This window comes from Curcuma longa, chromosome 1, assembly GCF_044706935.1.
Source record: "Curcuma longa cultivar G26 ecotype Majalengka, Jawa Barat chromosome 1, ITB_CL_G26_1.1, whole genome shotgun sequence".
NCBI lineage: Eukaryota > Viridiplantae > Streptophyta > Magnoliopsida > Zingiberales > Zingiberaceae > Curcuma > Curcuma longa.
The window spans coordinates 20,241,763-20,267,856 of record NC_133861.1 but is presented as its reverse complement, the minus strand read 5'-3'; the positions used below and the strand labels follow the sequence as shown (position 1 = coordinate 20,267,856).

Sequence of the window (26,094 nt, the reverse complement as noted above, 5' to 3'; positions counted from 1 at the left end):
CAACTTAACCGTTAACTACCGTCTCTCCTCATCGGACGCCTGCTTCCCTTTGATAAGCCAATGCGACTCCGCCGGACCACCACACCCTCGAAAAGGAGAGAAGAGACGAGCCGCTTCCTCCTCTTCCTCCTCCTCCTTCCCAGCTATATAAGTTTCTTCCCATCTGTCCTTTTCCTCGGATAATTAACTCGATGTCCGCAATCCTCTTCCGGTCCAAACTGCGGGCGGCCGCCTCCGTCGGCCGCCGGATCTCCACCGCCCGCTCGGGAGATCCACTCGGCGTGGCAGCCTCTCGCCGCCGCGAACTCCTCTGCCAAATCCGCCGCAGATCGGACGACGCTGGCGCCGGTGGCGGTGGTCCTGAAGCGCCTCAAGTTCGGCGGATCCGAGCGGAGGCCAATTGCCCCCGCTGCTCGAAGCACATGGAGGTCCTTTTCTCCTCGCAATCTCCGGCGTCGCCTCCGCCAGCTGTATTGGCCGGGACCGGTGGTCGCGGAGGGGGTTATCAGGCTATCAACCTGTGCCCTAGCTGCCGGTCCGCCTTCTATTTCAGGCCGAATCGGCTCGTGCCGCTTCAGGGCAGCTTTGTGGAGATAGGGAGGGTAGCGGGGGAGGAGAAGGGGGGAGGTGATAGTGGCGCAGGAGAGGAAGAGGGTAACCGGATCAAGGCCTCGTTCTGGGATATGCTGCGGGCCATGTACGGCGGGGATCCTCCGGAACTTTGGCCACCAATGCCGGGCCTCCCGGGGCCACCAACGCGTCCAGGGGGGAAAGAACTGGCGATTCACACGCCACCAGGGCCGCCGTTGCCTCAACCTCATCTGGAATTAGGACGCTCAAAGAAGCATGGAAGAGGTGGTAGAGGCGCGGGATCTGTGGTTTTGGGTGGCGAGAGCAAGGAGGCTTGGGGAGGATCCAATCTGGGGAAAGATTTGCCAACGCCCAAGGAGATCTGCAAAGGGCTCGACAAGTTCGTAATTGGGCAGGAACGTGCTAAAAAGGTAGCTTTTTTCTTGATTTTAACCCTTAGTTAAGAAAAGTATTCATTCTGTCGCTGCTGTAGTACTTTGTATTCTCTGTTCTACATGCTAAATAATGATCCATGCCATGATAATATGCAAAATTAGTGAATGATCCATTAGACTTGTCCAAAAGCTGACCTTACATTCATGTGTTTGGACATCATCTTCTGTGTATCCAAACTAAACAAGTTATCATTTTGTATCAATTTAAGAAACAATCTATAGGAGCATTTGCACCCCTAATAAAACAGGACACATTTCTGAGAAAATAATCCATATTCTTAATGGAGGATACAAATTTGTGCAATATCCTGGCACCACAGAAAACATGTAGGACAAACCTATCCTGCCAGCTCTCTTCACTGGCTGACCAACAAGCATCTTATTCAGTTAGACTGAATTTCAGTTAAAAAATTTGCATGAAAATTGCAACCATTTAAAAGTTGGGCAAGAGATGGGTGGATAACACTTGTCGATTGGCTTAGTGGAAGATAATCCTTTACTTTTCAGGTCATGAGAATTATCTCAGATTCTCAATTGGACTTTCTGAACACGCTGCTACTTACTGAGAACTTTCCAATAATGAAAGGTGCATATTCTTGTTATATATGCTATGAGAGTCTTGTTCTCTGTTAGTTTTGCATGGATAGAAAGAGACATTAGGTATTATAGGCCCAAGCTTGATTTGTAGTATCAGCTAGCTAGTAAGTTGTCATTCTCTCTGTTATGGCACAGCAGTAAGAATGGAGAACAGAATATCAGTAAGAATGACCCAATTCAGTGTCTGCATCGAAAATCACTGTTGGGTAGTTGATACTAGAACTAAAGTAGACAACTTTCAAGAACTGAGGCTAAAAAAGAACAGATCTCTGATAATGGGTGAAAACCACAACAATTAAATTAGAGCGAACTCAATCTCAAAATTCTGAATCTCAATTTCTTGAATTTTTCTACTCTTTGACCTGTCATGGCTAAGAACAGAATCAGAACCATAAACATAACTGTTATATTTTGCTGAATTATGCTTTTCTCTGTACACATCAATCAGCAGTATTGCACTCAGTTCATTCTGGTTTAGATCATTTTACTCTCATTGGTCTTACTTGATCTCATTGTTTCAAGTTACCTACAAATTTAGCATAAAATCTCCAACAAGAAGATGAAGCTTTTTTAATCAATATGGACATAAATAATGATTTGCTTTCATCTGAATTTATATATAATGACAATGCTTTGCATTTGTGCTGCTCTGTTGAGGCAAGTTCCCCTATGCAGGAATTAGGGCAATATTTATGATGGTTCCTTCTTTGAGTTCCAGTACAATGAGCCTGGAATTTGTGGCTTGTGAAGCTTTATATTGAGACAATGTACTACATTTTTTTCTTGCATGTACTTATCTTGCTAAGTTCCATTTGTCTCTAATTTTTCTTGTCTAGACCTTGCACATTTAAAACTTTCCACATTTTTGCATATTTAAATTGCATAAATTTGAGTCTTCTCCATATCAGATTTTTCATGGTGTTTCTTTTCAATAATAATAAGCTAGTCAAAATATGTTCTTTGGTAGCTAGTAATTGAATTTGTTCATTATGCTTGTAGTCTTTTATGTGACTCAATATTTGTAGTGTACATAATAATTTTGAGAACCTAAAATTGAAATTGTCTTATTCTCATTATTGAAATTTTAATGTTTGACTGTTTCATCAAAGTTGGTTATTTCAAATATTTATTTGATTTTGAAGCCTGTTAAAGTTAAATGCAGGCACTATCTGTGGCTGTTTACAACCATTACAAAAGAATCAGTCAAGCATCTCCAAAGAAAGGGTTAGATTACCATTCCAGTAATTCACAGTTGGACTTTTTGCTTCTATAGAAAGTGTCCATCGGCATGAATTAAGTACATTTGAAGGGTTCACTTCTAAAAAGATTAAAATTTGAGGTTTACTTTGTAATGAAATATACCAAAATTAAGAATTGTAACAATTATATACACTAGCTTTTAGAGTGGAATAATTGTAGTTATCAGTTAATATGCAACTTTGTCCACATGGCTCTATTTAACAATCAAAGGCCATGTAAGACTGCATATTAATTAATCAATCAGATGCACATATCACTTGTATTTGGTTAACATTTGTGATGATAATCTGCCAAGTCGCAATAATTGTTTTAAATGAAGTAGTTTATAATTATTATAGTTCTTTATCTTTTCCATATGTCACAAAAGGCGATTTTTAATTTCGATGAATTTTTATGAACTAAATTTCCTGGTTCCATTTCCAGTTCAGGGGCTGATTCTGAAAATGTTGAGGCAGAAAAAAATCCCCATGATGATGTGGAGCTTGAGAAAAGCAATGTTCTGTTGATGGGACCAACAGGATCAGGTAATATATATTTTATTTTATTTCAAATAGATTTTAAATGCTATAGATAGGTTTAATTGAGCCCATATGTCATATTCCACTTCTGATCAACATAATGACTAAAACAGGAAAAACTCTACTGGCAAAAACATTGGCCCGGTTTGTTAATGTTCCATTTGTTATGGCTGATGCAACTAGTTTAACACAGGCAGGTTCATTTCCTTAGCTTACTGTTCCACTCATGCATTCAAAATACAGTAATTTCTTGTAGCACATTTAATGACCATCTTTGAAGTATTTTTGAAATTAGTCTTCTGTTTCTTATCCAAAATACATTTTTCTATTTTGGTTCAGACAACTTAATTGAATTTTAGTGTAAAATGCTAACAGAAACTAAATCTTTTGGGTTCACTTATCCTGGTAATTCTCATTTCTCATTTATGCCATATCTTGAAAGAATTACTTCTTATGATACCATAACAATTACATTTTGTTTACTTGCATCAAACCATTAAATTAAGTGGCCTTGCCTAAATATGTAAAACTAAATGAGTCGATGAGCTGATATCGTGAACTGTTGAAAATAGTATTGAATTTCCATGGAGCTGCCTGTCCAGTTCACATGTGTGAGTATCAATGTGGTTCACCCAGGAACACTACATCACTGTCATATATTTCTCAATTGTAACATTCTTTGAAATGACTAGAAAACAATGGATTAACTAGTGGAAAACAAATGTCTTTATCAGTTTGATTTATTTATCATGTATAGTATTTGACTAAGTGAAATGCACACATATTTTCTTACTGAGGGTTTTCACCTTGTTTGCTAGAAACTGAATTTGGTGAAATGTCTTGCAGGCAGGTTATGTTGGAGAAGATGTTGAGTCAATTTTGTACAAGTTACTAATGGTATGATTTTGGATTACCCATAGACAGTTATATTAGTGCAAAATATTTGTCCCACCATGATTCCTTGTTGCATAAAATTAGTATAAATCAGCTGAAATCATGATATTATTAGAAAATTTAAAATTATTTATTAGTGTATGGACTAGTAGCTGTAAAAAAAGCATATACAATTACTTCAAAAGTCCTCTTGTTTTACTTTTTAGCTACTATAATGATTGTTATGATGCTAAATTCTAATATTTATAACTGGCAATTGTTCTTTTATCTTCTAGTTTTGTTATTCATGGTCCCAAAATTATGTATCTTTTTTATTTCCGATTGCAATATCACCTGATTTGATGATAAGTTTGCTCAACAAAGTTGACAATTTAGCGTGCTCATGGTTTCTTTGAGCATTTTAAAAATTTATGTAAAAGGTTCAAGGAGAGGGCTATGCTTTGTATATGAAGAGCTATAACAGGAGGAAACAAGCATAAGAGTCTCTTTGTGTTTATTTGCACTAAACCTAAAATTATTGATAAATTTTATTATCTCCATACTTTCCCCATGATTTAGCTGATTATCTAATGTCCTAAAATATTGTCCAAATTGATGTTCCTTCTTTGGCTGCAAGGATTGGTGTGTTTTGGTTTCAAGGAACTGAGTGAACTTTCGTCAAAATAATCGAATGCCCATGAGAATGTACCAGTTACTAAGATTTGGCTGCCTTTGACCTCTGTACCCTAACAACTCCACCTTGTACTTTAAGGTCGTTAGTCACTACTTGTGTGTGTGTGTGTGTGTGTGTGAAAGCAGCTTAAACTTTTGGGATAACAGGTTATCCAATCAAATTTAACGTGATCAAATATATATATCACAATCACCATCTAAGTTGGAACATATATATTAATCCAAACACAATTACACAAACTACTACTAAGAAAAAGTGTCCCATAAATAGTTATTGTTAATGCCAAGCATAGAGAAGATGCCACATTGGTGCAAAGGTTGAGAGACTTTAATGGTACAATGTCAAGCAAGAGGCAGGAGATAGGAGGCTGAAATGATGTGTTAGTTGAGAGGATAAAAAAAATTGGTGGTGGCCAACAGGAAATGTGACATGTCATGGTAAAGGAGGGTAGAATTCTAGAGGAGAAAAGGTGAGTGCATTAGCTGAGGAAAGTCAGCCAGTGATTGCACAACAGAGGAAACATTGCTGGAGGAATAACACTGGATTCATAGTAGATCTGTTATAGAAGTAGGGAGGAAATTTGTCTTGCGTAATGGATGCCTTGAAGCTCTCTCCCTATGGGGGGGTTTTCATGCTTGAGAATGCTGCTGATAAAGAAACACAATCTGTAAAGTGAGGGGAAAATAAAGCACCATGGGATGTGATGGAAGGGAACATGCATGCAGGAGGATAGGAGAGGACAGATTGGTACATCAAACTACAATCTGCCATTTCTAACTGGGACATCCAAGAATTAGAACGTTTGGACCACTCTGAAGTGAACTGGTGGAGAAATATTATTCAATAGAAATGGAATATTATGTCCACATTTAACTCAACATAATAACTGATGGCTTAATGGCTTATCATCATCCTCTGTCGGTCTAAACTATTTGTTCTAACAGGGTCATGCTCTAGCAGTTTTCTTCTGACATAATTGGGCATATAAGCAAATTTAACAAAATTTTTCTGGCAGATATATCTGTCCTAGTATGTTCGATACATTGGTTTATGATTCAAGAACATTATCATGAATTGTAATTATGTACCTTTCCACTAAATGCTTCACTATGAATTGCCTTATACAATCTTGTGCAAAAAGTTTCAGTTACTGTAATACCACAGATAAAGTTACACCAAAAAGACTATCTTGGAAAGTTCTGTTTAAGAAACACTTGTTTCATTGCCATCTATCAACATATGTGATCCTCCATTTACCATCATTTCTCACTAAACATTTTATAAGGTTGCTTTGCAAAAATTTTAATGGTTGAATTACCACACAGATAAAAGCATGGTTTAAAATCTCGACCTATATCAGAGTTTCTGTTTATGATCGAAACGATACGATTTTGGTACCGTATCATGCCGTGCTGATATGGTTTTAATATTTTTTAAATATAAAATATATTAATTAAAATTTAAAAAATTAACCTAAATATTAAAAAAATAAAATAATAAAATACTTTTTAAAAAAGAAGTAGAAAAAAATACAAGATTGCGGCGCCTCCACGGAGGTCACCAAGATTCCATTGTAGCCCACAGTGTCAAGCGACGGGCAGAATGATAAATTCTGCCCATTTCTCTCATCATGGTATGGAATTTTAAACCATGTATAAAAGTACATATTAAAAAGTTGTTTAAGTAGCTTGTTGGTTCATTTCCAACTATATGTGATCTTCTAGACTTCCACTCATGAGCATGGATCAATTTAGCATTGTGTCCCTTGGGATTCAACGCTTCACTTCTTTATGTATCCCTTCAAATTGAGTTAGCTTGAGATACTGCCTTTTCATGTCTAGTTTTCATTATGGTCCAATGGCATTCTTTTAATAGCTTCAACTTGTGTATAAATGCTCTATTTTTTGTGTGTGTGATTTTGTCTAGGTAGCAAATTTCAATGTGCAAGCAGCTCAACAAGGCATTGTCTACATTGATGAAATTGATAAAATTACTAAGAAGGTCTTTATTTGGTTAAATCATTATTCATCATAGCCAATATGGTATCAATATTTATCTAAACTCGATACTGCAGTCTGAGAGTCTAAACATCAGCAGAGATGTTTCTGGAGAAGGTGTTCAACAAGCATTACTCAAGATGCTAGAAGGAACTGTAAGTCGCAGATTATTGTGATTTTTTAGTTCTATATTTATCTTCTTTCTACTTATAGAAGGTGGCATGGACATGTCTGAAGAGATATTTCACTACGATTATTTCTGACATTGCTGAAGCATGGATTTATTGGTTTATAATGTAATTAGGATTTGTCTAAGATTTGTTGCAAGAGTCAGATAATGACCAAATCATCATTTTAAGAAGCCCTTGCTTGAGCCGCACAAACATTGTTTTAAACAACCCTCGCTTGAGTTCACATAACCATCGCATATGCTGTCTATACATGCAATTAAAAAAATCTTGTCTCTTTCATTTAAACTAATTCAAACTAAACCAAATTGCCTTTGAAATTGTAATCTAACTTATTTAGTAGCTTGTAACTTGTAAGTGTTAGTTTAAACAGATGGTAAATACTTCTATTATCAATATAACTATTTTTAATATTTTAACACTCACTGCATGTGCCTTGCATATCACATATTCACTAACCACGTACCACGTATGTTTTTGAAACCTTAGGTTCAATATATTAAGTATACATTATCTCTATAAACTATTTTTTGGTTTTCTTTGGAGCATTCATGTTAAATAGTGTTTTTTTTAAAACCAAATGTGTCCTAATCTTCTAGAACCAAATAATTTTCCAACTCTCTCTGATAGATTATACTATTTTCTACTCGTTCACCTCTCTATAATTTTTGAACAAATTCTTGTCCTCTAGGAATGGTTTAAATTTAATTGTACTATCATTGCTTGCATGTTAGGGGTGAACCTCATACTGAGGAATTCGTCCAGGCTTTTTAACCAAGTTTCCTATATCATTCAGATAGTCAATGTACCTGATAAAGGATCTAGGAGACAATCTCGCGAGGGTATACAGGTATTTAGAATTTGTTGTCAAATACTTTAGCTATATGCACTTGGAGCCTTTTAAGTTTTCAGTGGTTCTCTGCACATTGTGTTATAATTTTCAAACTTTTTGCTATTTGTAGTTGATGATGGTTTACTGGGAAACATTCTTCAGTGATGCATGCATTCATTTGAGAAAATGCAGATTATGTGAATGATATTTAAAATAGTTTAATGATAGATATGTGTAGTTTCTTGTAAGCATAATTTAACAATAGGTTAATGAATAATTTGTTCCATTCAAGTTAGTCAAATGTTGCTTGAAAGAAAAGTTTTAAAAGTTTAAACTATTGTTGGAGTTAGAACTGTAAGCAAAATCTGCACTTTCTTTGGGGTAAAATGCATCACAATGAGTTGCAAGGGTGATCGATTAATTTTCACTAATTCAATATAAGTTGATTATTCCCCACAATATTTAAGGTAAGAATTATGACCGTTGATCAAAAGTACCATAAAGCGATTCTTTTGTTGCATTCCTGGGTCAGAGAGGCCAGGTTTTATAGGCTAACTTTTACCCCTTATTTTAATTGCTATCCTGCTAAGTGGATTATCTGTGTTAGCAAAGAAAAGGAAAGACACTTTTTATCTTCAATCATTCTAAACTCTTTTGAACTTGTTGGCTTGATCCTTAATTTGCTCTAGAAGATTTGGCATGTTAAACCATTAATTCTGTTTTAACCTTGCCTAATACTCAATCAAATGCAGCCTTAAATACCAAAGGAAATTTTAGGATGTACAAGTGAAGCTGTCAATTAATATGTGGACCACGATAGATGTTTTGGTCTCACTGCAAATTTTCCCAGTATAGCATATTGCATGAACTATTTGATGTATACTTCAACTTCTACAGCTTTACATTTAAAAAAATAAAAATAAAATCACTTCATTCCATTACTTTGATATATTTTTGAAAATTCTATGCAGATAAATACCAAAGATATACTTTTCATATGTGGTGGTGCTTTTGTTGATTTGGAAAAGACTATTTCAGATAGGTAAAATAATTTCCTGATCTTAGATACCTCCAGCAGTATTCCCTATATATTCTTGCTTGTCAAGGAGTATGAGTACAACCTTACATTTTAATATGTCACAGACGTCAAGATTCGTCAATAGGATTTGGTGCACCAGTACGTGCTAGCTTGAGAGGTGGTGAACATACAAATTCTGCAGTGGCATCGTCATTGATAGAATTGGTAAGTTCCAAGTGCTAGCTAGCTGGATGAACTTCTAAGAAAAAGTTTTGCATGAATCATAAACATAATTGGTCAAACTATTGCTCTTCACAAAACTAGTACCTATTTTTGCATAGTTTTATGGTGTATATATATATATATATATATATATATATATATATATATATATATATATATATATTAAAACTAAGAGAGCTAATGTATATTTTCTTGAAAGGTTGAAAGTGGAGACCTTATATCATATGGTCTCATCCCAGAATTCGTTGGGAGATTTCCAGTTATTGTTAGTTTGTCATCGCTAAATGAAGACCAACTTGTTCAGGTAAGATAAAATATCTATCATGTTTCTTCCACTTTATTTCCCTTTTGCTCAGTACATTCAGTTTGTGCTGTGTCAACATTTATGTTTCCTTTACAGTTCCACTGTAAATGGCTATAGGAGTAGCATTTCTTTAGTTTCTGATCAGGTGAGCTGTAGATAATAAAATATCCTAATATATTATGTGAGTTTGGTATCATGGAGTTGCCTAACAATGAGTTCTAAGTAAATCGGTTGAATTATGTAATCGATCAATTTCTGGAATTTATCATCCTACATAAAAGGTGCTACCTTGAGCTTGTTATAGATTTACTTCATTCATCAATAGGGAAATCAACTGACCAAGAATGTCAACTACAGGTTTTAACAAAGCCTAAGAATGCACTTGGGAAACAGTACAAGAAAACCTTTGATTTGAACAATGTAAGTAATCTATATATTTCTCGTAGTTCATTCTTCATTTGTTCAGAACCTGTTTTGAGTATCAAATTATATCACATTACCTCACAGGTAAAACTGCATTTCACTGATGCTGCTCTTAGGCTGATTGCAAAAAAGGCAATGACCAAAAATACTGGTTCCCGAGGTTTAAGAGCCATTCTGGAAAGTGTTCTTACAGAAGCGATGTACGAGGTATGCTGAATTTCAACTAGTCATAATTATCTTTTTGTATAACTGAAATTTATGGCTCGTTATACAAGTTACCAGCATGAACCTTATAGAAGGATATTTTCTCACTGAGAGAAACTTCTTTTAGAGAGATTTAAGTTGGAAGTTCTTTCTGCAAAAGGTTGGACCGCCAACCTATATGAGGGGGAGTAAATCACGGTGAATGCGGGACCGGCCAGGACGTGGTGGCCGAAGGCTTTGAACAGGGCAGAGATTGATGTTATCGCAAATGCTACCCTGGACCTTCGAACCACTCACCTCATTCTGCAAGCAACCACGCCCTGACCAGCTGACCCCGCCCGTGGGGGCTAAGTTGGAAGTTCTTGATACTATTAGCTGTGGAGCATGGCCCATTTTGAGTTGATTAGCCAATAATGAGTTGAAAGAAAGTATGAAGCAACCCACACCTTGCATTGCCAACATAGCATTCAAAATTACTGTTTTGCATTTCATTTTTAGATTACAGTACCAACATCTAGTTTGTGGTTTTTAAATGCATTAGACCTTTTTCCACTCATCTTCAATATAAAACTTGCACAAGATTCCTTGATGATCTAGTTCTTTTTCCAGTTATATGCTTTCTACTTATTCCTTGTTTAAGTACCATTTGACCTCTTGCTAATAGGCTCATCTGACACAGGCCTAATTTTAACCAAGAACCTGCTATTTAAACTTTTGCATGTTCCAGAATTACATATCCAAAATTATTTTTGAGATTGAGCCTTGTCCAGCATGACTATATGAGAGGGAGTGCTCCATGACAAGTTACATTGCAAATAACTTTTCACAAAACATCCCCAACTGTATCATGTTTTCTTTAACCTTATTTTCTCAGCTTCTAGAGGGTGTCATTCTAAATCCAGAACTAAGAGACTTGGCATGGATGCACGGCCATATTCTCTAATAACCTTTGTTTTTTTTTTTGGCACTTGGATTTAGATTCCAGATGTGAAGATCGGAAAGGATAGAATTGATGCAGTTGTGGTGGATGAAGAAGCAATTGGCTCCCTCGACAGGCCAGGGTCCGGAGTAAAAATTCTACGAGGAAATGGAGCACTAGAGCGCTACCTTTCCCAGAATAAGGTAACGTTGGCATTGATTTTTTACCTCATTAAATCATGCCTCGAGAATGCATGATGCTTAGCATTTATTAACTGCATAGCAATCCTTTTTTTTTATATAATGTTACTTATGTTAAAACAAACAACCACGTACAAAACCTTTGGTTTTATTAAGCATTCGTTTTACTTATTAAAACTTTTCCCGTTTGATCCTAACTAAAACATTTCTACTCAAGCAATCTTGGATGGAACTAAATCTTACAGAAGCCATTGCGGTAGAATTTTCAACCTTCTTCAGCTTATAAGTTATTATTATATAGGATAGTCTCATCTAGAGCAATTTACACTGGACACTTTTAGGGTGTATTCAGTCGGAGAGGAAGAACTCAAATACGCAGGGAGAGAGAAACCAAAACAAAATAATATATTTATTTGACTTGAGTGGCGGAAGAAAATAATTGAAGATCTTGATCTTTCTCTTTTTCACCAAAATCAATCTGTCTAAAACCAGACAGATTGAAGAAGGAAAAAGAGGAAGCTCCACTGCTGCTTGGCTAAAGGTGGTCGTAGACCAAAGCTGGTCAACTGCTGGACATCTCCAGTGATCTGACTGCCGGCAAACACCAACATCACCACCACCATCATCTATTTATTTTCTTCCCTCTTAAGCTCATTACTGGTGTGGCACGAAGTTTCCTACAGCCAATATGCATCTTTTAACCTATAAATACGCCGTAGTTGGGGATCGAATCGCGGGTGCCTGGATTCCTACCGCGACACCATTGCTCATTACATGAGCAGCCAATATGCACTTAACCGTACTTTCCTTTATTGACACTCTGCAGGAAAAGAATGACCACTCGGAGAGTGAAATGGAGGGTGAATCTGAGCTAGCATCTGGAGCTGCCACCCTATAGCTTCTCTTGATCATCTTTACTAACTGGTTAAATAAACCATTACTTGAGCAGACAAAATAATCACATTTATTACTCAGTAGAGGATATTCTTGAAGCCAGATTTTCCAAAGACATGGAAATCATAAATTTAAATAGCAGGCAAAGTAGTAGCCACTCGGAGAGACAACCACAAGGTGAAGACTCTGACTCAACATCCAAAGAGATTAGAATATAATGTACTTGTAATTGTCATTTATTGTTGTAAACAAGCATTTATTTTCATCGGGCAATGCTTTCTTCTGATTTGTACTTAATCTGTGTCATTTATCTAAACCTGAAACATCATGCTTCAACAGCAGGCATTCGATTCTTTTATGAATGAACTAAATTGGAAAAAATATATATGGAAAGGCTCAGTGCGGTAGCGTCTGATTATAAATGCTTGCACAAAACTCAAACAGCGAGGCAGATGGAATGGAAGGTGATGATTCATTTTCTCCCTGATTCGATTTTAACTTTAGTCCTTTTATTCTACCATTTGGATGGTCTAATTATTTCAAAGGACAAGTCATTTCATTCTATTCATTTCACAAAGAGACACAATACTTCATTTTCTATTTTATTTATTCCATAATATAAAAGATGTAATGCTTCATTCTTCTGCAAAAATCTGTCACCTCAATAATTTCATATGATCGATTATGAATATGTATGTGTGAAAAGGTAAATCGAAAAATTACAATTGATTATGACAAAAAAGGATATTGTTCGATGACAAATTCAAACTCTTATTCTCTTTTATAAATTTACTCTGTCGTAACCAACTCAGTTATGCTCCAAAGGTTGCAATGCTTCATTCATCCCTTGTGAATATGTTGTGTGAGTAGATTGCACATTTAGAATTGATAGGGCAGCCAAGGAAATGAACAAACTTCTAGTTGTATGGTCTAACTGGCCATACTCATCATAAGCTACTACTTTATTTCGAAAGCAGAAAACAAATGTGAAGAATTCTCAATTCAACTCCCGAGGAAACACCGGAGCTATGAGTGAACTTCTCGATTCAAATCTTGAAGGAAACACCAGAGCTATGAGTGAACTCAACCAGAAGTAAACACATGCGCCATTTTGAGCACATCAGTTCCTATGGCTTCCTGTTGAAACAAAAAACGAAGAAAGAATAAACAAAGTACCTTTTGTAAGCAAAACGAGAGATAAGTTGTTCTATCAAATTTCAAATTACCGTCAAACTAAAAGATTTGAACACTAAGAAAAGAAAGCCGACCTAAAGTTTTGTCCTCCCACCAGTAGAAGAACCTGAGATTTGCAGCCTGTTTATCAATCTTGTAGAGTTGCTTCCAATGTTCAGCAACTTCCAATCCAAGGACACCGCCACAGAGAGCACCAAATCCAGTAGCCAAAACAAAACCTATAATCCTCAAGCGTATCAAAGAACTAAATGGCAGCCCCTATAACTGATAAATATACATGTTTCGATGAACTGGGAAAGAAGCAATTAGTCCAAGAAATCTGACACGGTCAATAAAATAAAGGCATATCTGGAATGCAGATGAACTAGAAATTTTTGACACCAGGAGTTGTGGTGAATGACTGCAAAACATTACCATGTGGACTCTTCGAGTATTTTAATGAAACTCCACCAAGATGTGCAGCACCAAGTAGACCACCAGCAACTGCATATTTCCTTGATTCCCTTATTGCTTTCAGCTGAGAAGGAAAAAATGGGTCCATACATCATCTAAATGGATAATTTGAAGCTTCAGAACCGCAGGTAGATAATTTCCACATCTATAAATGTTAGCTTCTAATTCATTTATACTTCCTTACCCAAGTTGCCTTTTCACTTGAAAATCAAGTTTATGAACATGCAGTTATAAATTGTTATCAAACAATTGGTGAAGCAGTTAAGTAAGAACCGAACATATGAATCCATAGATTGCCTTATAGCAATATAGTTAAAGATCAATATTCAAAGAAAAATATACAAACATACGTTAAATAAGACAATATATTGGATGGGCAATATAAATTCTAGAAAAAAATGGCAGGCAATCGATGGCAACACAGCATTCCCGATCGCTACAATGGATTTACATGTTAAGGTATCTAAAGATCGGAAATTTACATGTCAAAAATCCAAATTATTAGTCTGGTTAAAAGGGGATTGTGTGAATACCTAATAGCAAACAGTAACCCTTATTAGTCAGCATAGTGATACAAACGATGACAAAATTGAGTTAATGAGGGTGCAGGAAAAAAAAATCGGGTCTTTTTTGTCACCAAATCCGAATAATAAATAAGATGCACATTTATATCTACAAACCGAAACCAGATCGCCGATAATCTGCCACCAGTTCATCGCCCAACAACAAGAACGGCATCGAAACAAAAGCCACCAGGAAGAAGAGATAAGAAACTAGAATAGCCTTCGCTGGCATGGAGAAAATCCATAATATCAGGAGATAAAGCGGGTACCTGCGGGCCATAGACCGGATCGGAGGCGATGAACTCCTCGACATCAGCGTCGGTCCAATTGGGGAGCGACTCCTTGCGCCCCAAGGTCTTCTTGTAATAGTCCAGGAAGGCAAAATTGCTCCTCCAGTGTTCCTTCACCTCCTCAAGGTGCTTCCACAAGAACCCTAACGGCGACGAATCCGATCTCTCTGCCATCGCCGCAAGAACTCTACAGGAGCGTTTGAAGGGCAAGAAGTCTTAGAATGAATTGTAACGCTCTGATGGAACATCTTATCACGGACGCTACTCGATATGACCTTATAACGTCCCGGTTTTCCACTAATGAATATGACAATTATAACGTCCTGATTTTCCACGAAGGGCCCGTTAAATAGGCTGCCGAAAACCGTTATATATATATATATATTTTTGTTGATGGTGTTGGTGTTGTGTTGTAAGTCGTGAACAAATTTAAAATTTTAGAGCATTAAAGACTTCAATTGGTAGGTAATCTATTAATTAAGAAATTCTAATAAACATTTCATTTTTTTTGTATAAAATTGTGGATGTCATATTAATATTTTTAAAAAGAAAATGAAAAGAAAATAATATTTGATAATATTAAATTTGATTTTTTAAAATAAAAGAATATATAAATTTAAGAAAATCAAGAGTTTTGTAAATAGAATATTATAATTTATTTTATTTGGATTTAGTAAAAAATTTTAATTAACTATTTTATTGCCTTAATGATAACAGCATCTATCTTTATATATATTGCACTTATGTATAGAATATACTATTCATGTAAATAATGATTAACCAACTTATCATACTTAAGTTGCCTTAATATAAATGAGCTATCGTTAAATTTGGTGTATTAGAAACTTTTTAATTTGGCATATTCCATAATTTTCACTACACATTTCATAACTAACACGCTCTTATTTTCAACCAATTTGATGAAGTATGGTGCCCCTTTACGAGGCCCCCTTGACCTGTGCATCTTTATTACTTTGACAATGTACACAAATAGTTTGTGATATAAACCTAATAAATATTCAAAATTAATTAAAATATGACAAAAAGATTATTAGTTGCTATGGCAACATTTTTAATTACTTATTATTCTGACTCAAATTTAAAAATTTAATGCGTTGTAAAGGTTCTTTTTATCAAATAGTAAAACACTTAAATGATGGAAATGCCCCCATGCAGGATCGAACTACAGACCTTCAGTTTACAAGACTGACGCTCTACCACTGAGCTATAGGGGCCAAGTTGATACTGTTTTGAAATAATCATTTATAATATGTGTTAAAAAATAATTTATCTGCATCAAACTAAAAATATAACTTCATGGTAAAGAATAGAGTTACAATGGTGTTTTCTAGTACAACTTTAAACAATTCCTTGATACCTGACCCACTTGATTTTACTTGAACCAAACCAGATAAAACCCAATTCAATATGATGAATCCAGCTTGGTCGTCTCATTCATCATCTTATATATATATATTTTTAAATCTATTTTATGCCAAAACTTACGTTTTCTTCGTCTGGCTACAATCTGTTATTCTATTAGATGGTGAAAAATATACATTGTAAATTTGTTCACTAATTTGATGCCCCTGTAAGAGAAAAAAGGGCAAAATAAATACCTTTCTGATTTCAAGGAAATGTGACCAGCATATTTTAGGCGACCTTTCAAGCATTAGAAACACAATTTAACAAGATTTCTAAGAGAAGCTGAAGGTAGTGCAAGGATTTACGTTCAGTTACGAGTCAAAGGTAGCTTTTTTTTTTTCTAGCAAAATGTACACATCGTGATTGTGGAGCTTTAGGGACAAATCATACATAACTCTTTATGAAATTCATAGCCCTACGACCACACAAAAATGTCCAACTAAACCTTGATCTCGTAGAACAAACCAAAATGCTATCTTAAAAGCACAAGAGGCATATGTAAGATCTGATTCTAATCCACTGTATTACAGATACTAACAATTAAACCAAGGGAAGACATCATGAACCGGCAAATGAGAGAGGGAAGCGAGGGGTAGTTTCTACAACAGACTGTAATGCCTTTCTGCGTCTGGCATGAAAGATACAACGCCTAAAAGGACGTCAGAAGCCATCCATGCTTCCTAGCATGGTCCACGTATGCTTTGAACTTCTCATCTGCATTGGGAATGTCAAGAGCAATATCGTCAAGCCCATCTGTAACCCTAGAGAACCCTTTCGTCATTTGGTGAATGGTGATCAACCCTTCGCTGAAACACTCCTGCAGCAAGCCCAGAAGCCTATCATTTTTCTTCTCCATTGCCATAACCAATGCTTTCTTCACCACTTCATGATTGAAAAAAGGCATTCCTATATCACGAATGCACTGACACGCTTCTCCGATGTCACCCCCACTCTCGTATTCCTCCAGCAGCTTAATTATCTTATCCTTTGCGTCTTCCACAGCCCAGCCAGTGCCACCACCCCAGCATCTAAGGAGTCTCTCCCCGGCATGTCGAGCAGATACAAGTGAGCGAGCCATGCGTACGGTTTCACTCCCACTTGAATTATGAGGAAGCTTCTTGCAAATCTCGTCCAAGTTGAGGGGTGCTAAGACATCATCGATTACTGCCCTTGCAAGGAATAGCCCCAGTTCATTTGAGGCATCCAAAATGTCCAATGCTGTATCCTCTGCGGACAGTAGCAGCATGATGAATCCATTAACAATGTCATCGCTCGAGAATAACTCCATGGCAAGTGCAGATAACAATACAGAGACCATCTCCTTCTCCCTGTTCTTCCGGTCCATTGCAAGTGTAACCAGTTTCTTGATGAAAACAGGATTGTACTCTGGTGCAGCTAATTCTTCAAGGCTTCTAATAAGTTCTGGTATGTCATCAGAGAGAAAGTATTCCTGTATAATAGTAGAAGCTTCTTCCTTGTACTTCCTCAACTTCTCATCGCCATCATCATTGTGCCCCTGATCTGTATCATTGGACTTCAGGAAAGATGGATCAAGCCATCCATCAGCAATTGCTTTTGGCACTATCATCTGGAACAAGGATTTTGCAGTGGGAATATCCAGAGATAGGTCATCGAGGCTGTCAGCAAGCCGAGAGAATCCCTTGATCATCTGACTAGAACTGATTAGGCATTCTTCCGCCGCTTCTTTTAACAGCTTCAGTATAAGAGGTTCAGATGTTGGAATTTCCATCGCAAGAGTCAGAGCCCGTTTCACAACCTCATGATGGAAGAATGAGACTCCAAGCTCCCTTATGCACCTGCAAGCCTCTAGCGTGTCTCCACTCTCAATATATTCCCTCAGCAAATCTGTGATCTTCTTCTTGACTTCTTCAACGGTAATATGAATGGTACCACCCCATCGTCGCTCAACCAATTCAGCATGGTGGGGAGCTGAGAGATAGCTTTTTTCAACAGTCTCAATGACCTGAAAACCTTTAGAGACTTCAGAAATTGTCCTCTTTGCTTTAGTGAGAAAGGCAGGAGGTAGTATGTCATCAACAATTGCACGGGCTATGAATAAGGCCAGTACATCAACTGCATCAATGATGTCAAGTGCCAAATCATCAACAGACTCAAGTAACATAGAGAACCCTCGGCTAATCTCAGATGAACTTATCAAATCAACATACAAAGCAGATAGCAAAACAGATGCCATCTCTTTCTCCTTATCGTGTCGGTCCATCGCCATGGAAACAAGTTTCTTGGCAAATAAATGATGGTACTCAGCAGATCCAAGATCTCTAAGATCAGTGGCAGCCAATACTACATCACCAGTGCTGAAATACTCCTCAATGATTGTCACGATAGACTTCTTATACTCATCTATGGGATTTGAAATAGTTGCACCAACAAGTTCATATGGTTCCTGGAATTGCATTAGTGTGCACAAATGAAAATGTTATCCCCAGCACTCGTTTGTTTGTGCTCCACAAAATTATTTTATTACACAAAGAAACTAATGAATGTCTAATGAAACACTACACAAACATATATGCAGATACATACATATGAAGTAATAGATAGTCTATGTGACATAAAAGACAATGTTAAATAAGGTGGACATATATATATATATATATATATATATATATATAGAGAAATGATATCCCGCGCGACTCCAAATCCCGACTCCCGTGCGCGACACCCGACCCACGCCCACTGCCGCCGCGATTTTCGCCGTCCGGCCACCTCCGGCCGCGGACCGGGCCCGATCGACGCGCCACTGGCCGGCGCGTCGACCGGCGTCGGTCCGGCGGCCGGAGGTGGCCTGAAGGCGGCGAATTTGGTCGGAATCCGAGACCACAGTCACCGGCGCGGATTCCGCCCAAATCACAGCCGGAATCCGGCCAAATTCCGGCCGGAGACCGGCCGGGGAAGGACCGCCGGCGCCGGCGGCCCTTCCCCGGCCGGTCTCCGATCGGATTCCGATCGTGATTTGGCCGGAATCGCCGCCAGTGACTGTGGTCTCGGATTCCGGCCAAATTCGCCGTCGTTCGGCCATCTCCGACCGCCGGACCGACGCCGGTCGACGCGTCGGCCAGTGGCGCGTCGATCGGGCCCGGTCCGGCGGCCGGAGATGGCCGGACGGCGATGAAATCGCGGCGGCAGTGGGCGTGGGTGGAAGAGCGGCGTTTCCGGCCGATTTCGCCGCCGTCCGGCCACCTCCGGTCGCCGGCGGTCCGACGACCGGAGGTGGCCGGACGGCGAAACGGGAGCGGCGGCAGCGGGCGTGGGTCGGGTGTCGCGCACGGGAGTCGCGTAGGGACGTTGCGCGGGATATCAAAAAATATATATATATATATATGATATCCCGCGCGACGTCCCTACGCGACTCCCGTGCGCGACACCCGACCCACGCCCACTGCCGCCGCGATTTCATCGCCGTCCGGCCATCTCCGGCCGCCGGACCGGACCCGATCGACGCGCCACTCGCCGGCGCGTCGACCGGCGTCGGTCCGGCGGCCGGAGGTGGCCGGACGGCGGCGAATTTGGCCGGAATCCGAGACCACAGTGGCCGGCGGCGATTCCGGCCAAATCGCGGCCGGAATCCGATCAAATTCCGGCCGGAGACCGGCCGGGGAAGGACCGCCCGGCGCCGGCGGTCCTTCCCCGGCCGGTCTCCGGCCGGAATTTGGCCGGATTCCGGCCGCGATTTGGCCGGAATCGCCACCGGCCACTGTGGTCTCGGATTCCGGCCAAATTCGCCGCCGTCCGGCCACCTCCGGCCGCCGGACCGACGCCGGTCGACGCGCCGGCCAGTGGCGCGTCGATTGGGCCCGGTCCGGCGGCCGGAGATGGCCGGACGGCGATGAAATCGCGGCGGCAGTGGGCGTGGGTGGGAGAGCGGCGGTTTCCGGCCGATTTCGCCGTCGTCCGGCCACCGGCGGCCGCCGGACCGACGCCGGTCGACGCGCCGGCGAGTGGCGCGTCGATCGGGGCCGGTCCGACGGCCGGAGGTGGCCGGACGGCGAAACGGGAGCGGCGGCAGTGGGCGTGGGTCGGGTGTCGCGCACGGGAGTCGGGATTTGGAGTCGCGCGGGATATCATATTCTTATATATATATATATATATATATATATATATATATATATATATATATATATGATCTACTGCGCGATATCCCGCGTCCGCGAACCGTGCGCGACACCCGACCCACGCCCACTGCCGCCGCTGCCGTTCCGCCGTCCGGCCACCTCCGGCGACCGGACCGGGCCCGATCGACGCACCACTCGCCGGCGCATCGACCGGCGTCGGTCCGGCGGCCTCCGGTGACCGGACGGCCGCGAATTCGGCCGGAATCCGCAGCTCTGCCACCCACAGCCACTGCCGCCGCGATTTCATCGCCGTCCGGCCATCTCCGGCCGCCGGACCAGGCCCGATCGACGCGCCACTCGTCGGCGCGTCGACCGGCGTCGGTCCGGCGGCCGGAGATGGCCGGACGGCGGCGAATTTGGCCGGAAACCGAGACCACAGTGACTACATATATTGCAAATTTTATGTATGCATATGAAGTAATAGTAGACATGTGGACATGAAAAAAGATGCTAAACAGATAAACTCATACCTCACCACTGTCATAGTTAGGATCATTCCGATCAATGCGAGAACCAGGATCAGTATCCATGAGTTTGCCCCATGTACCTTTGCCGCCAGCACCGTCTAAATCAACAACCACATGATAGAACTTAGAACATGCCAATTGGTAGGTGAATAAATAATTTTAAAAACACACACAAAAAGAACAACAATCATTCAAATGTACATAGCACATAAATTAAATGTCTATTGACCAATTATGGAAAACCATACAATTAACAAACAAATCCGTTCATCCTTTTATATGAAGCAAATAAAAATCAAAGAAATAGCATGCATGATATTTAAAATATCAAGAACTCAAGAAACTTTCGTCGAGTTTTGAACAAGGCTATTCATGTGCAGAACCTAAACAAACCTAGTGTCCAGTAAACACATTATGGCACAGGGTAGGCTACTTAAAATGTATAAAATAAAATCATTTAAGTAAGCATTAGTGTCAGCCTACCAGTTGAATATTTTCTCAGGAAAACAAAACAAGTTGGTACAACTCAATGGGCATCAGTTATGTGCTTTCAAACTTAGCGAATTAAAGCCACCATAGTCTATGATTTAGGACCTGAAGTTTTGAGAACATTAGATAGGGCTATCCTGCATTAAGATATATGAAGCAACAATGGATAGCAGTCTATTAGTAGGAAAAACATGAGGGTTAGCTTCAAGCAACCTACTGAATCATAAAGTCACTTGAGAAGTACCAGCCAGAATATTTCCAAAGACGACCATGACCAGTCAAGATTTCATAATAGATCTTCACAAACAAAAGGTACTGATTAATTCGTGAAGTCTTGCTTTAGTTGAATGTAATTTATAAGTCAAAAAATATTTGTTTTCAAGTTTGTTTTACACCAGCATGGTTGATACATCCGTTAGTGTTGAATTTTGACTAAGATCCAAGTTCTCTACATTACTTGTTGGATTGACTTAGGTGCAGCAGTTAATGTTGTAACATCAGAGAACTTGAGAGGCAAGTAGCTTGGCATGGCTGGAGGTGGTAGCTTGGTAGATGGGCAGACACAACATATGATTTATTAAAGCGGTCGATCAGGTGAAATTGGGCATACTAAACATATTCAACATAACTTGAATCACTTATCAATAAAAAATATAACATGCCAGAAGATTGTCTAAGCAGCACTGACTGTAGTAGGAAATTGACAGATAAACCATAAAAGTCATTTAATTAGACCAATTATACTTGGTTAATTTTCCTGAAAATGAACACCCACCTTTTATCCAAAATTAAATCATCTATAAAAAAAATAAAAATAAAAATCATGGCCTGGCCCCCTAGTCTTATGGTATATTGTCATCAAATTGGATGATAGGATCATGATTTCCTACCGATAATTTATATTATGCTAATTCTTACATTTTCTAATCCATACTTCTCTAGAAAGCATCTACAAGAAAAAATATAAAATAAAAACTGAGGATGGCATAATCATACAAACCCAGAATCAACATAGGCAGCAAAATTAAACACCAGTCATAGAAGCAATTACGGCACATAACATGGCCGCATTAAGTCAACCATTAACCAATTTAGTAGGACAGTTATTAAGTTTATGTTGTTATCATAAAGTGGAACATGAAATTAAAAAAAATGTTTTGGGAATAAAAACATAATCATTAAATGATGAGCTCACTAGAGAAAAAGAGTATGCAATGAATCTTCAAGGTCAAACACATTCTACTAGACCTTGCTCAGTTCATGAAAGTATTTATCAGGAGCTATAGACTGAGACTGGTTTTCTACTGCATTAGTAATGAACAATAGAAAGTTCATTCAAGAAAATGTAATATTAACTGCCACTGAAAGTAAATGTATCAAATCTTAGCCATGCTAGAAAGGCAACTTTAATAGAATCTACGCATCTAGGATATTCAGGAAAATCTAGCCATGGGGAAAGATAAAAAATGATTGCACAATATTCCCATGGAAATGATGATAGTTTTGTTAGTGACAAACTTGTAGGTATATGACAAACATAGTCTACTAGACCTTACTCAGTTCATGAAGGTATTTATCACAAGCTATAGACAGATACAATCACATTGAAATTGATTTCTACTGCTTTAGTAACGAACAATAGAAAAGTTCGTTCAAGAAAATGTAATATTAACTGCCACTGAAAGTAAATGTATCAAATCTTACCCATGCTAGAAAGGCAACTTTAATAGAATCCAGGCTTCTAGGATATTCAGGAAAATCTTACCATGGGGAAAGCTAAAAAATGATTGCACAATATCTATCCCATGGAAATGATGATAATTTTGTTGTTAGTGACAAACTTTTAGGTATATGATAAAATGCATAGTTGATGTTTCAGAGTGTTGAAGGATCTCACATATCAATAATTTGCAAATGTTTCTCTAGGTTAATAGATATGACTTATGACAAAAATAAAACCATTACTAAGACAGGATGTATCATCCTCACGTTAACATGTGATGCCAATGAACAAACAATTAGAAATGCATTAGAAAGTGAAGTCCACAAGCTGTGATATCATTATTGTCTTGAAATATTGGAGATTAAGATCTGAGTTACGGCATCATTTCTTGGCTTGTATGGGAAGTGAGCTTGATTGGCTGTATTCACTCTATCAAAAGCAGGCATTGACCACAGGCTTATACACCATAAGCTGGCTGTTGTTTCTCAGGGCTTGTTAAATATGGAAGGAATTTGAACATTTCTTTGAATTTGATGCATCTTCAACATGATAACCACCATACATAGAACCCTTTTAGTGACATAATTGCCCCCAGGGTGTAGCACAGACGGTGGGTGCATAACATTTCTGGTGTAACAGTCAGGGGTTGAATCTCGTAGAAACTCACGACCTGAAATTCACCCTATTATGTGCCTCCTGCTTGTGTACCTGAATATACCTCCCTCAATATCCGTGGGGCCGGCTCTAGGAGGGCTGCTGAGGCAACGGATCCACCTTTTTCTTGTAGTGACATAATTGCATTTTCAGCCCTTAGCTTCCCATGATGTATTAACCGGAGTCTACAACCTTCTATGTTCAGGAAACCAAATCTTGTCAAGAACTGACAGAAAGTAAACCGTCACAGATGAGGAAAAGATTTGCAGAACAATGCAACAGGCAGAGGACAGAGGACAGATGAACAATGTCTGGTAATAACCTTCCAATTTCAGCCCTCAATCTTTCATTAACTAGAAACTTATATGTCCAAAACAGGAGTTGCAGTTTGGAAAAATAAGACTGTTTGTATGAGGAATGAAAACAGTCTGGTCGTTTCCAGATTCAATCATGATTGTCACACAGTCAAAGCTTGTTTCATTCCTCGTACTCAATAAGGACTCAAGATAATCTTCTAAACAATTCAATTGGTTGATTCCACGGAGTTTACATGTCTGCCAATTCATAACTCCATCCACGAAAGGATGACATAGAAAGAAACCGGCACCAAACTAATAAGATTTTACTTAAATTAACTTTATGGGGGCATGTGTACAACTTATCGATAACATGTATGATAAATCCAAAAAAGTGGATCATAATTATGCAAAAATCTCATTCCGAAAAACTACATCTTTATCTGTCGATGGGTAATTCAACTGCCTTAAAAGTTAAGAGAGAAGTATAGACAATCCATCAAAATTCAGATTCTCAATCCAACCTCGTAGATTCTAACTTTGACTTTATTTAAAAATCAAGCTCATGGATCCGCAGAATGATTACCAGGAGTGCCTCTTTTCAGCAGAAAATCATATTAAGCATTTAGATTTAGTATCCGTTCGACTTTCGCACAGTTCTGAATTTACCTACCGAAAATTCCAAGTAACAGACTCACCCTTCTTCACCCGCACAAATTTCCCTGAGTGCGAACGGCGCACACGTCTCCCGCTGGTCGTAGGAGATCTCGGCCCGCCTCCACCACCCTTGCTGTAGAGTTCAGGGAGCACCAGCTTATTGGGAGATCTTGGCGACGATGAAATCGCATCAGCGTTGGAAGCAGCAAACTTCAGCGCCTCCCGCTGCTCCTCCGTCAAGAACCCCTCTTTCCTAGGCGAGGCCATACTCTTCTCCCCGATCGCTCCACCGGCCTACACATAACCGAGACGAAACCTCATCCATCGAGCTAAAATACGCAGTGAGAAGACTAAGAGGAATCCATAGTGAGAAAGAATCGGACATCGAAGGAAAGGCACCTGGATCGGGGCTTGGCTCCGGGATCTCGAGCCAAGCAGGGGAGAAAGCCAAACGAATCCGGAGGCTTATTGGAGGTTCGTCGTTTTCTTTCTACTCGGATCTTGCCGGAGGCGGTCGATCTCGCTCCGGCGAAGTGGATTTGGAGGAGGAAGCCCACGAGGAGAGAGATCAAGGAGAGAGAGCGAGAGCAGTGGTTATGCACGGATCAAGAAGGCGGTTTCGGTTTCTTGTACACGTCAAAGAGAGAGAGAGAGAGAGGCTGGTCGGAGGTACCGAATCCCTATGGAGTTTACACGTGGCCCAATCCGAACCGGGGGTGACCCGGCTGCGCTCGCTCCTTCACTGGGTTTGTTTAGTCTCAAAGACCTTCGCGGAAGGGGAGGAACTGCACAAGGAAACAAGCAGCTCCCTACGTTTACTTCGTCGGAAGATCCAAAACGATGGAATAGGAGATCCAAAACGCTAAAGGACGAAAATGCCCATTCGTTTGTCTTCTTCCTATTCGAATGTTCATCGTCAACCAGCCACAAATAATATGATCAAGTCAACAGAACTTCTAATCTTTTTTTTTTGTCTCTTTTTCTTTCCCTTCTCCCCCAATTTCCTTCCCTTTGGATAAATAAACCTTATCCGAATAAATTAAATTAGGATTTCTAAAATTATTTTTCTAGAAATCGAAACCCACTAAATTAACATGTAACCAGAATTGAAATCCAATAAAAGCTATCAATTTAGTTGAATTCGAACTTAATTTTACTATACAAACAGTTAACATTACATCAAGTCCACTTATACCCCATCTTATACAAGCAGTTAGTGGGGAGGGGTTATATGATTCCTTCCAAAAATATGCTTCCATCAAACTTGCGTAAAGAGGATACAAGTCTGAGCAAGCTACTGATGATGATTGATGAACAACTCCTTTATCCTTATCAGGAATCTCACATGTCAAGATAATTTTTCTCTGTTTTTTCAAAACAAAATGATATCATGGTTATCAGAATTCAGAATCAATGTGGCTTGCATGAGGAAGCATTAGCCTGTGCTTCTACATAGTATCTGCCACTGATCATCATTCATGAGTAGCGAACATACTATTATCGAATTGCATCAGTTCATATATCCAGGTTGAAAGAATAC

General features: G+C 39.2%; 3 protein-coding genes and 1 non-coding gene across 4 annotated transcripts; 1 reads left to right on the top strand and 3 right to left on the bottom strand.

The window, feature by feature from the left end:
- Positions 1-191: 191 nt before the first annotated feature.
- On the top strand, positions 192-12,517 carry LOC141829063 (CLP protease regulatory subunit CLPX1, mitochondrial-like). The gene is made up of 15 exons (XM_074716489.1): positions 192-1,001; positions 2,785-2,846; positions 3,306-3,406; positions 3,514-3,597; positions 4,251-4,297; positions 6,894-6,968; positions 7,042-7,119; positions 7,949-8,002; positions 8,956-9,026; positions 9,128-9,227; positions 9,445-9,549; positions 9,907-9,969; positions 10,057-10,179; positions 11,155-11,298; positions 12,122-12,517. Exons 1-15 carry the CDS (start codon positions 192-194, stop codon positions 12,191-12,193), a joined length of 1,989 nt encoding a protein of 662 aa, XP_074572590.1. The 3' UTR covers positions 12,194-12,517.
- Positions 12,518-13,133: 616 nt separating this feature from the next.
- Positions 13,134-14,916, bottom strand: LOC141846284 (succinate dehydrogenase subunit 6, mitochondrial-like). Its single transcript, XM_074734299.1, has 4 exons — positions 14,669-14,916; positions 13,798-13,900; positions 13,458-13,601; positions 13,134-13,326 (listed from the first exon to the last, which is right to left on the bottom strand). Exons 1-4 carry the CDS (start codon positions 14,861-14,863, stop codon positions 13,310-13,312), a joined length of 459 nt encoding a protein of 152 aa, XP_074590400.1. The 5' UTR covers positions 14,864-14,916; the 3' UTR covers positions 13,134-13,309.
- A 936-nt stretch (positions 14,917-15,852) lies between these two features.
- Positions 15,853-15,924, bottom strand: TRNAT-UGU (transfer RNA threonine (anticodon UGU)). The gene has a single exon. It is a non-coding gene; the product is annotated as a tRNA-Thr (tRNA).
- Positions 15,925-16,566: 642 nt separating this feature from the next.
- Positions 16,567-25,182, bottom strand: LOC141827613 (MA3 DOMAIN-CONTAINING TRANSLATION REGULATORY FACTOR 1-like). Its single transcript, XM_074714906.1, has 4 exons — positions 24,954-25,182; positions 24,596-24,848; positions 20,739-20,833; positions 16,567-18,539 (listed from the first exon to the last, which is right to left on the bottom strand). The coding sequence occupies exons 2-4, from the start codon at positions 24,819-24,821 to the stop codon at positions 16,764-16,766; spliced, it is 2,097 nt and encodes a 698-aa protein (XP_074571007.1). The 5' UTR covers positions 24,822-24,848; positions 24,954-25,182; the 3' UTR covers positions 16,567-16,763.
- Positions 25,183-26,094: the final 912 nt, after the last annotated feature.

Bases quoted from the DNA above. Each gene is read 5' to 3' on its own strand.
- LOC141829063 (XM_074716489.1), top strand. From the start codon at position 192: ATGTCCGCAATCCTCTTCCGGTCCAAACTGCGGGCGGCCGCCTCCGTC. The intron at 2,847-3,305 runs GTTAGATTACCA...TTCCATTTCCAG, and splicing joins CAAGCATCTCCAAAGAAAGG to TTCAGGGGCTGATTCTGAAA. The intron at 10,180-11,154 runs GTATGCTGAATT...ACTTGGATTTAG, and splicing joins TTACAGAAGCGATGTACGAG to ATTCCAGATGTGAAGATCGG.
- LOC141846284 (XM_074734299.1), bottom strand. From the start codon at position 14,863: ATGGCAGAGAGATCGGATTCGTCGCCGTTAGGGTTCTTGTGGAAGCAC. The intron at 13,901-14,668 runs GTACCCGCTTTA...TTTCCTTCTCAG, and splicing joins ATCCGGTCTATGGCCCGCAG to CTGAAAGCAATAAGGGAATC. The intron at 13,602-13,797 runs GTAATGTTTTGC...TGAGGATTATAG, and splicing joins ATACTCGAAGAGTCCACATG to GTTTTGTTTTGGCTACTGGA.
- LOC141827613 (XM_074714906.1), bottom strand. From the start codon at position 24,821: ATGGCCTCGCCTAGGAAAGAGGGGTTCTTGACGGAGGAGCAGCGGGAG. The intron at 20,834-24,595 runs GTGAGTCTGTTA...TTGTTGATTTAG, and splicing joins ATTTGTGCGGGTGAAGAAGG to ACGGTGCTGGCGGCAAAGGT. The intron at 18,540-20,738 runs GTATGAGTTTAT...ATGCAATTCCAG, and splicing joins CTAACTATGACAGTGGTGAG to GAACCATATGAACTTGTTGG.